This window comes from Globicephala melas, chromosome 6 (genome assembly GCF_963455315.2).
Source record: "Globicephala melas chromosome 6, mGloMel1.2, whole genome shotgun sequence".
Taxonomy (NCBI): Eukaryota; Metazoa; Chordata; class Mammalia; order Artiodactyla; family Delphinidae; genus Globicephala; species Globicephala melas.
Window position 1 is genome coordinate 56,801,920 of NC_083319.1, and position 11,758 is coordinate 56,813,677.

General features: G+C 36.4%; 1 protein-coding gene across 3 annotated transcripts in view; it reads left to right on the forward strand.

Annotated features, from left to right (window-relative positions):
• UHRF2 (ubiquitin like with PHD and ring finger domains 2) overlaps positions 1-11,758 on the forward strand; it is a 74,549-nt gene that overhangs the window by 40,883 nt on the left and 21,908 nt on the right. For all 3 annotated transcript variants that reach the window (XR_004043718.2, XR_009564328.1, XM_030877151.3), the window contains exons 5-6: positions 9,064-9,173; positions 11,460-11,646. Coding sequence is in view for 1 of the 3 variants with exons in the window: in XM_030877151.3 (XP_030733011.1) it covers positions 9,064-9,173; positions 11,460-11,646 (297 nt within the window). In the remaining 2 variants the exon portion in view is untranslated. The remainder of the gene's footprint in view (positions 1-9,063; positions 9,174-11,459; positions 11,647-11,758) is intronic.

Genomic DNA, 11,758 nt, shown 5'->3' on the forward strand with positions numbered 1-11,758 from the left:
TTTCTATTTTAGCTTTGAAGAAAATTCAAAACAGAAGTCTAGGGTTTAAATCAGTTTTTCAAAACTTTGGTCACTTACTCTTGTATATTTAATACTGTATGAAATTATACTAGATTAGATATTCCTAAGTAGAATTTGAATCCAATAGCAAAAAAAAAATTTTAACCTTACTAAAACTATGGATGTACTTAGTGTATTTTGTGTCATTTTTTAGGGTTTTATTTACTAAATTGTATCCATAGTTGTTTATCATGCCATCTCTAGTGATCTGATTATTGAATGTACCATTCTTACAGACTATGAACTTGATGTCCATATCAAGTTATAAATCAAAGCTCACTGTATTCCAACCATATTGGCCTCCTTGTGTTGCTTAATCATGTAAACACGCTCCTGTTTCAGAGCTTTTGTACATGCTGTTTCCTCTGACTGGTCTGCTCCACACAGATATTCATTTGGCTTACTTTGTCTTTTGTTTTATTTCTTTATTCAAATATCACTTCGAAAGACAACTTTCTTGATCACGCTATGTAAAACAATACAGACAGACAGATACCAGGCATAGGTGTGTGTGTATATGATTGAATTCTCCCGTAGTCTAACTTATTTTTCTTTATGATACTGATTATCACCTGACATTTATTATTTTCTCTTGCCCTACTTGTATTAGTTTCTTGTTATTGCTATAACAAATTACTACAGGCTTAGTGGCTTAAATAATAGAACTTACTATTTTACACTTCTGTAGGTCAGAAATCTTATGAGTTTCACTGGGCTAAAAGCAGTGTCGGCAGGGATGTGTTCCTTTTTGGAGACTGAAGGAAAATTGACTTCCTTGCCTTTTTCAGATTTTAGGGGCCTCCCAATTCCTTGGCCTGTGGCCCGCGGCCCACTTCTCCATGTTTAAAGCCAACAAAATTGTATCTTTGACTGTTCATTTGTAGTCACATCTTCATCAGGCTCTTTCTTCTTCCCTTTTCTACTTTTCAAGGCCCTTGTGATTACATTGGGCCTATCTAGATAATCCTATTTAAAGGTCATTAACAAAGTCCCTTTTGCCATATAAGGTAACATATTCACAGGTTCCTGGGCTTAGGACATAGATGTCTTTGGGGCCTATTATTCTGCCAAGCATACCACTGGAATGTTAATGCTTTGATTTTTTTGTTGTTGTTGTTCGCTCCTGTGTGTCAGGCCCTGTTCTAAGCACTAGTTAAAATAAATGTTCAGTAAATACAATACTTCATAGAATCTGAAATTAACGGTTTTCCATATTTTAACATCTGAAATTATGATGTATCTTAAAATTGCTATTGGACTGACTAAAGTTGGGTTCTTTCAGATATTTGAGTTTACTTCTGCTAGTCACCTTGGAGTGCCATCTAACTTGAAGTTAAATTTCCTGCTTGAGCTTTTTTAAACCACACAGGTAGTATGAATTCATATCTGCAGACCACAAGGTATGCCTGTGGTTCAACTCTCAGGGGATACTTTTTCTCCTTATACCCAGGGGTAATATTGAAACACAGTCATCTTTATTTTCTGTATCTGCAGGGTGGTTTATTTGCCATTTTTCTTTAACATGAGAGAAGCCATTTGTTGTCCTAGCTTTGAGGGTCCTTCTTAGACTGCTCATCTCAGGCTTTTTTCTTGCTTGAGGTTTCATAAAATAATATATCTTATAGTTGTTAGCTTTCATTTGGTGTCCCAACTTTATTTGAGGGTTCTTCTTATACTGACCCATTGCAGGCCAGTTTCTTTTTTGGTAGTATATAAAATAGTGTATTTTTACAATTGTTTATTAGATTTCAGTGAAATAGGGTGTTTCCTGAAGGAATGAATTGACTACCTGTTTTGGTTGTGATCTATGCCTTCATTAGTTTAGTCAAGAGGAAATGGATGTAGTAAGTCTTCAACTTAAAATGATAAATGACTGGAAAAGTGATTTTAGTTTTAAGCTGTCTGATTTTGTGACTTTATTGAAGCCCATAGAAGGTTTCTCTTTCCAGGTGGGGTGGAATAGCTGGCTGCAGATCAGCATTCTTACCTAGAACAACTAGAATAGCCAGATCAAGTACAGTTGTCATCTGAAAGGCAGCAGAGAAGTAAGGAGAACTACCAGGGGTATGACTCTGGAAAGGGAAGAACCTTAGGAAGCAGTTAGCTTTTTTTTTTTTTAATTTATTTTATTTATTTATTTATCTATCTATTTATTTATGGCTGCATTGGGTCTTCATTGCTGAGCGCGGGCCTTCTCTAGCTGCAGCGAGCAGGGGCCACTCTGCGTTGCAGTGCGCAGACTTCTCATTGCGGTAGCCTCTCTCGTTGCAGAGCCGCAGGCTTTTGGTGCTCGGCCTGCAGTAGATGTGGCGTGTGGGCTTCAGTAGTTGTGGCATGCGGACTCTAGAGCACAGGCTCAGTGGTTGTGACGCACGGGCTTAGTTGCTCCACAGCATGTGGGATCTTGCCGGACCAGGGCTCAAACCCCTGTCTCCTGCATTGGCAGGCGGATTCTTAACTACTGCGCCACCAGGGAAGCCTGACAGTTAGCTTTTGTAGTTGCTTTTTACCCTGGGGACTATGCTAATTATGGATACAGGGCAAACCTCACTGAACAACTGGCGGCAGTGTAGGGACAAGAAATCAGAGCTGTTGGCAGATATGTGGGATGCCTCAAGCATATAACCTGTGCTCTCTTAGGACTTTTGCCAAATACTGGGTTTTCCTAGGCAGGAGACTAAAAACATAAGTAAAAAACAAAGTGGAGTTTTTAGCAGTCTTAGAAGGCAAACATGAATTTGGGGATCCCTGGTGGAGTGGACCCACAGAATATACAACAGGCTCTTAGTTGAAAACTGTAGATGGTTAAGGCAGACAGATAGACTAAACCTTACCAAAGCTGAAAAACCAGCCTTGCCTCAGCAGAGTTGCTAATTAAAATGTTAAACCACTGTAGTATCTCTCCAGCAGAAGGAAGATTGGACCTTCTTAATGGTAAGATAATGTCTGAAGCCTCTAATGTGTTTTTTTTAACGCTTTTCTTTCTTTTTTTAAATTTATTTATTTTATTCTTTTATTTTTGGCTGCATTGGGTCTTCGTTGCTGTGCCCGGGCTTTCTCTAGTTGCGGAGAGCGGGAGCTACTCTTCGTTGTGGTGCGCGGGCTTCTCATTGTGGTGGCTTCTCTTGTTGTGGAGCATGGGCTCTAGAGCGCAGCCTCAGTAATTGTGGCACACGGGCTCAGTAGTTGTGGCTCACGGGCTCTAGAGCGCAGCCTCAGTAGTTGTGGCACACGGGCTTAGTTGCTCCGTTGCATGTGGGATCTTCCCAGACCAGGGCTCGAACCCATGTCCCCTGCATTGGCAGGTGGATTCTTAACCAGTGTGCCATCAGGGAAGCCCACCTCTAATGTTTTAAATATACTATCTACCATGGAATCAAAAATACTGTGCTACCAAAAGACAGGGCCACATAATAAAAAACCAGAAGAAGATAAACCAATAACAGAAATGGAGTCATAAGTGATCTTGATCAAATTATCAGGCAGGAACTTTAAAGTAATTATAATTAATATGCTTAAGAAAATAGTTGAAAAGATAGAGAATTTCAACTGAGAATTAGAATCTATAAAATAATCATATGGAGAATAAGAAGTGAAAAATACAGTTTCTACAACTGAGAGTTCCTTAGGTTGGTTTATCAGCAGATAAGACACAGCAGAAGATAGGATAAACTCAAAGGCAAGTCAATGAAAAATATCCAACTAAAACATTGAAAATATAATGGAAAATAATACAGAAAAGACTGTTATATATGTGGGACTTTGTGAAGAGGTGTGTTTACATCTTTTTGTAGTTCCCCAAAAGAGAGTAGGGTGAAAACTATTTGAAAATGTAATAGCTAGAATTTTCCAAAACTGATAAAAGACGTCAGTCGAAGATTGAAGTTTTGTAGTTCCTAAGCAGGATAATTAAAAAGAAAACAGTGGCATATTGCAATAAGGCTGCTGAAAACTAAAGGTAGAATCAAAGGGAAGACGGCTGAGTTTTAACCAGGAGTAGTGTAAGCTAGAAGACAGTGGAATGGCATCTGAAAACACTAACTTTAAAAGTTCTCAACTTAGAAATACATTTTTAATGAAAATATACTACAAAAATGAAACCAAAATAAAGACGTCAGACCACACCTGAGAGAATACCAACCAACAGACTTGCACTAAAGGAAATACTAAAGGGAGTTCTTTAAGCAGAAGGAAGATGATCTCAGATAGAAATAAGGAAATATAGGAAATAATTATGAACAGAGGAAGGGTAACTATTTGAGTACAAATAGACTACTGAAAAAATAAGATTAAAATATGTGTAGAATAAAATCATGATAACCATGTGAAAGATGGGATTAGTAAATGAAGCTTTGAGATTCTGACGTGATCAGGAAAGTACTGAAAGTAAAACGTAAAGCAGATTGATTTTTCAGGTTTGCATGGTGCATTCTCTAAGAACCACTAAAAATTAATAAAATATTAGCAAATTAAGAGTGGAAATAGAATAATACAAAAGAAGGCAATCAAGAAGAGTAAGACAAAAAGGTAGATAAAATAGAAAACATGGTAAAATGGTAGCAACAAATATATCATCAATTATATTAACTATATATGAACTAAATATTATAAAGACAAAGATCAACAGACTAGATTAAAATAAAAACAAAACTCTTAGGCTGCTTATAAGAAAATCTCCTTAAATAATGAAATCACAGAAGTTGAAAATATAAGGATGGATGGGATTCTAGGAAGAGGGCAACAGCATAGATTTTAATCTTCCTAGATATCCTTATAAAAACAAATAGAACGAAAAGATCTAATCCAAAAATTAAGGGCAGTATCTACAGACATTTAGGGTGATGTGGTATCTCCCACAAACACCAAGATAGCTGCTGAGATAAACAACTGAAAGCTACAAGACCTGTGCGGTATTGGTAACTATTACAAGAGGAAGAAGAGGGTAACAGGATATATGATTGACCCAAGAACTCCAAAATAGTAAGTTACCTCAGCAACCTATCTCACCTGAGAGTAGCAGCTATGGTGGCCATCTTTTAAGATGACCCCCAATAATTCCTTCTTCCTGGTACTCAACAACATAGTTCCCTCCTACATTTTATTAGGGTTGCTCTTTGTGACCAGTAGAATATGGCAGAAGTGATGGTATACCACTTCTGAGATTGGGTTATGGAAGCTTCCATTTTGGGCTCTCTCAGATCACTTCCTCTGGTGGAAGCCAGCTGTTATGTTGTGAGAATTCAGACAGCCCGTTGGTCTTCCCCGAGTTGAGCCTTTAGATGAGACTGTAGGTCTGGTCAACAGCTTGACTGAAACCTCAAGAAAGATCATGAGCCAGAACTACCCAGCTAAGCTGCTTCCAAATTGCTGATCCACAGAAACTGAGGTAATTTTTGTTTTAAACTGCTAGTTTTGTGGTGACTTGTTATGTAATAATAGTTAACTAATACAGCAGCTGAAGCCAGAAATGGGTATGCACCCCAGTTTGGATGAGTATACGCAGTTTGCAGTAAGGTCTGAAGAGATTAGAGCCCTATGAACTCTCAAAATTAGTCAGCTAAAGTTCCATTCCAGGACAAAGTCCCATATTGAGAATAAACTACTAGGAATGCAGTCCAAATTGAGTAGGACAGGAACAGTAAAGACAAAGGAAAAAAGGGTCCAGTTAAAAATAGGGCAGGGGAATAGAGCCAGGAGATACCAAAAGGAAGTTTCTATAGCGTCATTTTTTAAATTAATTTTTGAGGCAAAATTTACTTAAAGCAATATGTACCATATAAAGCCACCACTGTAATCACGATATAGAACCTTTTCATTACCCCCCACCAAAAGTCCCTGTGGGCTCCATCAGAGTCACAATTACTACTACAACCCTCAACCTTGGCCTCAAACTACTGATCTGCTTTCTATCAGATTAGATTTTAGCTGCCGTAGTTTTGAATGCTTCTCCAAAAAGCAACAACAACAAAACTGAGTTATGTGGAGCTCTGTGGCTGTGATCTAGCAAACCTAATTGAAGTTATACCCTCTAAAGGGTCAAGAAAATTTTATAAAAACAAGCAAAAGAAAAACATTGATGTGAAATCCATACAAAATTAGAAGAAAAAGAAAAAATAAGGAACCAGGATAACACCCTTACAAGGAAAACATCCCAGAAAGACATCCATGAGTCAAGAAAAGGTAAGCCAAGAATTTTAAGTCTAGCCAAACTGGCCTTCAGTATAAAGGCTGGAGACAAGCTGTCATTAACTTGTAAGAACTAGGGGAGGAATTGTTCTCATGAACCCTTCTTGGGAAATCTTGTAGAGAACTAGTTTCAGACCATCAAGATGACTGTAGGCAATTTGACATAGAGTAGTGATAAACATTAAAAATATCTCTGCATCTAGAACTGGGACTAGAGGGAGGTACATAAAGGAGAAAGTGTAGTATGTAATGGTTTTATGGTCTGACACTGTAGATATAACTGTAAGACATGGCAGAAATACACAAAGAAATTTTAAAAGTATTTTCTGTAGTCATAATGACAACTGGTGAAAATGTCATATGTAATGTGGGGTAAAGCAAAGAAGTACTTGTAGCATTCTAATTTAGGCATCCTTGGTGTCTTTGAGAACTAGGATTTTCTGATTGTGGGGGAAAGGAGAAAGAGAAATAATTGCCTTGTCAAAAGCAGACTTATCCTTTAGTCCTGAATTTGAACAGAAAGTGTTTGCATGAACTCATGAGGTATCTTGTACGTGTATTAATGTGTATGTCTAAATTTTGTAGCTTGGTCTAGAAATAGTGATCAATCCAGTTTTAGAAAGCTTTTCTAGTGCCTAAATTGTGGTCTTAAAATAACCATTTCCACCTAAAAGAAACTAGGCTTCCTTGGAGATAAGACTACAGGCTGGGGGGGCGGTCGGGGGTCGGAAGCTGGGGCCAATTGAGAGTAGCATCTACATACTCTACCGAATGTAAAATAGATAGCTAGTGGAAAGCAGCAGCATAGCACAGGGAAATCAGCTCGGTGCTTTGCGATGACCTAGAGAGGTGGGATGGGGAGGGTGGGAGGGAGGGGATATGGGGATATATGTATGCATATGGCTGATTCACTTTGAAACTAATACAGTATTGTAATACTAACACAGTATTGTAAAGCAATTACACTCCAATAAAGATCTATTAAAAAAATAAAGACACTGGGTGGGGGCAGAAAATGTACAAGATGAACTGAGAACAAAAATCTTGTCTTGCACATAACAAGGAAGCCCACAAAGATTGCTAAATTCTTGTCAGAAAGATTTGAGAATCAGCTGGAATATCCCATTGGCCAAAGATGAGGCGATTTGAACATCAATAAGGAAAATATCTAGCGTGGATTGAAACACCTCAAATACGTGAACTCCTAGTTACATAGAAACTCATCAATCAACTACATAGAATGTTTGAGAACTATGTTTTTTAAACTGCTAAAGAAAGCATTTCATCTATATTTGTTATATGAGCTATACCACTGAGTCACCAAGTAATTGATGAGCTCAGGTTTCTCTTTATGGAATTATTCCAGCAAATAAGTAAAAAAGGAATGAAAGAATACCAACATTTTCCAATTCCCAGTGAATTAATCTAGGCATTGAGCATCTATGGCTGCTGTAGGAAAAGACAACTAAATAATTAGGTGCTTACTGATGAAAATAGACCTATAGACAGTTTTACCCAAAAAATGAACCTGGATTTGAGTAAACATTTAGAGCAAGGGTCAGCAGTTTTGTTCTATAAAGGGACAGATAGTAAATAGTTTAACCTTTGGCCGCCAGATGGTCTGTCGCAATTCAACTCTGCTGTTATAGCGTGAAACCAGCCATGGAGAATACATAAACGAATAGGCATAGTTGTGTTCCAGTAAAACTTTATTGTTAAAAACAGGCATCAAACCAAGGGTTTTCAGCCTTTACTCCAGATCCAACTACTGATTTACTGGAAATATAAATGACAGAAAAAACTAAAGTACACTTTGGGAATGCAGGTATCAAAATCGAGACCATGGGAAACTCTATAGGACAAATGGTGGGGCTTCTTCAACAAATTATAAGGAAAAATATTGGGAATTTAGTTTTTGAAACACAAAACTATATCATATACTTAGGCAGACAGGTGAGAAGATTGAAGAAAATTAAGGTAAATATAACTCATGGGAGGGAGTGAAGAGGTTGTGACTGGGAGGGAGGACATGAACTACTGAGGTAGTTGACAGTCCTATCTCTTGTCATGGCTGATTACAAGGATGTGTACCTTATAATTGGCTAAACCATACATTTATCTATAAATTTTCTGCATTTGACATTAAAAGTTTTAAAAGGTGAAATGATTGAAAAAGTCACCAAGCAAATGGTAATCAGAAAAACCAAAGGTACACTTTTGATACAAAATGCATTACTAGAGATACAAAGACATTTCATAAGATTTAAGGATCCTTAATCTGTATGTACCCAATAATATATCTTCAAAAATACAAAGCAAAAGTTGATAAATTAAAAGAATTATACAAATCCACAGTCACAGCAAGAAACTTTGAAGAAGTATATGCAAACAGCTATAAACGTGGCTATGAAAAATATGGCTTAGTATTTGAAAGACTTTTCTTTGTAATAAGAGGTCATCTATTTACCCAGAAACTTGCCATATTTATTGGAAATATGTTTAAATCTTTCATTTTAATTGGGAGTATCATTTTACCTAGTCTTTAAGTTAAATTAAATTTACAAGATAGCTATCTTCTCACCAGATGATCTGAGTCTTGAATTTTTTTTCCTGATATTAAAAGTGACACTTAACTTCAAATATTAATCATTGGACTTTTCCTACTGCTGGAAGCAATAACTCAGTGATTAGAATAGCTGTAATCCCCATTTGTAAATAGGAAGTGTTCAGCGAGTTTCCAAACTGACTTTTAATTACTATTTGTGTGTGATTTAGATTTTGCTGGCAGAGGTTAACCTTTCTTCCTTTTTTAAACAGGGGTTCTGAAGGAAAATTAAATGACTGTCAGATAAGATTCATAAATGAAATCTTCAAGATCGAGAAACCTGGAGCCCATCCTCTTTCATTGGCAGATGGAAAGTTTTTAAGTATGGATTTTTCTTACGGGCTGAGACTGCATTTATTGTTCATGATTGCCATTTTAACTGGCCAGGGAATAACTTTTGAGAAAGTATAAAATTGTAGACCATACAAATTTATTTTCAAGACAACCATTTTGATGTAAGATCTATTTTGGTTTAATGGATTTTTCTCAAATGATAAGATTTGTCTTCAAAAAATATTTTCTCATCTTGGCATTTTATTGCCATTTTCTTGCTGTTTCCTTTATTATAGAGTCTGTCCAGATTAAAAACCCACTTTGGTAATGTTGTGGCCATTTAAGATTAATTTTGAATAGTGAGACTTATTTTTATACTAGTAGAGCCTAAGAATAATAATGCTGGTTGAGCCCTGAATTTCTGGGAGGTAGTGAATGAGGTTTATGTCATCGTTAGGATGTTAGAGTGTAGCCTTATCTCTTCCTTGCATATATTTTACTTAATATCATGTAGCTAGTTGGTAACAGAGGCAGACTAGATTCTAAGTCTTTTCATTCATGGTTCAGTCACTATCTTTGCAAATAGGTTACAGTGTCTCATACTCTGTCAATTCTGATTTTTTTTCTGGAGAACAATTCATTGACTTTATGCTGTGTGTCAATGTCTAGTATATTCTGGGAAAAGAAATATTCAAGATTAAATAGTTCTGCCTAACCTCTTCTTACCACAGTTGTGCAAGATTAGAACAAGACAAGACCTTTAACAGATCAATAAATAAGATTTCCATGTTACTGGTCTAAGCCATACTCATTTTTTGAGGCTGTGATGCTAATACATCTACGTGAATTAAGAACCTTAAGGCGTACTGTGTATGACTGTTTCTGTGGTTTATGACTGTTTCTATGGTTTATGACTGTATGGTTATATTCTAGGAATAAAGGTAAACTTGATAAGTAAACTTATTTAATGTGACTTACTTGCTCTCAGTAAAACACAATAGAAAAAGAAGATTGACCAGGTTTTTCTTGTGTTTTCTCTCTCAGTGTATCTGCATATATATGTTGTTCTCTCCTCTGTCTAATGCTAATCATGTTATAGCTACAGCTTTGAACTTCTGTGTAAAGAAACCATTTCACAGCCAGATTGCCATTGACCAGATCATTCTCCAAACCAAAAATCTAAACATACCTTTGGTATTTTAGGTCTGTGAAATTTCCATTACTTATATGTTGTCACAGCTACCTTAGTGGAAGTGAAACAAAATTGTAACCTTCCATTCATTAGCAAGAATAGGCAGTGTGATCAGTCAGAAAGTTAGTACTGAAATCAGTGGCAATTTTCTTTCCCCGTCTCTTATTTGTCAGGTACTTCTTCCCTGTTTCTCTTAATGAACAATCAGCTCTGATACGGTAAATTCCTCGCGAATTTATTGTGTGCATTTGTAAGAAATTCAGAGTATAGAACTATATAAATTATAGAACTCCCAAGAGGTAATCACTCTAACAATATATGTCATTCTAGACATCTTTCTGTATCTATCTAATTCATCTTTGTGTATCTATACAGTTAATTTTGTGTAAAAAATTTATTCTGCAATTTCCTTTTTGAATTTAACATATTTGGCTACCTCTGTATTATAGTTCTTATAAACTTACCTCATTTTACACAAAATCTGCCCAGCTGTTACTCTTTTGACATTTAAATTTTACTTTTGGTATTAGTGAGCATTACTATAAGATTTCTGTGTATATATGTATATTTTATAATTTCAAGTGAATATTTTGGCAGAAGGTGTTTGGGTTTAGATGGGGGAGGCTGGTGGGTTGGGGGAGGTGGGGGGCAATAAGCGGAACCTGTTAGTTGCCAGAGTTCTGAACCAATTGACAAGTAAGATAAAAATAAATAAATAAACTGTTAGATACTGTTACTAATGAAGAGTATATTGGGGGCATAGCAAAACCAAAATGGGTTTGCTAACTTCTAATAGCCGTACCCCTCCTAGTTCAGTCCACAAGGAAAGGTTTGGATCTGCAGAATAGGTGTTACATAATAGTTTCGTTTATTACGTAGTTAAATCCAAACAACTTTGTTCAAGTATTGTATTTTGCTTGAAATTTTAATATATCTTACGGTGCCCCGTGAGTTCACTGCATTGCCCCTAGGCATCTCGATGCACATTTGGGGAACTTAAAAGTACTATACTGGATTATTTCTTATGGTTCTTTTCTCTTTGTTAAAAAAGCTGCGTGTTATTCTCATGGGTTTTTCTTTATAAGGTTCATAGAGATAAAAATGATTTTAAGACTAGGCTTGCTATAATTTTGTTCTTAATAGGGAAAAATGACCCTGAATGTGACTTTTGTGGTGGAGACCCAAATAAGAAATGCCGTTCTTGCTCCTGTCATATATGTGGTGGAAAACAGGAACCCAACATGCAAGTTCTATGTGATGAATGTAACATGGCCTATCATATTTACTGCCTGAATCCTCCTTTGGATAAGATCCCTGAAGAGGAATACTGGTATGATTATCAGGGGATTTTTGTTGCTACTGTGTTAAGAATTGAATGTGAAATGTGTCTTTGAAACACCAAAAGTAGATTTCTAAAGATACATAGTGTATATATTTTTTTG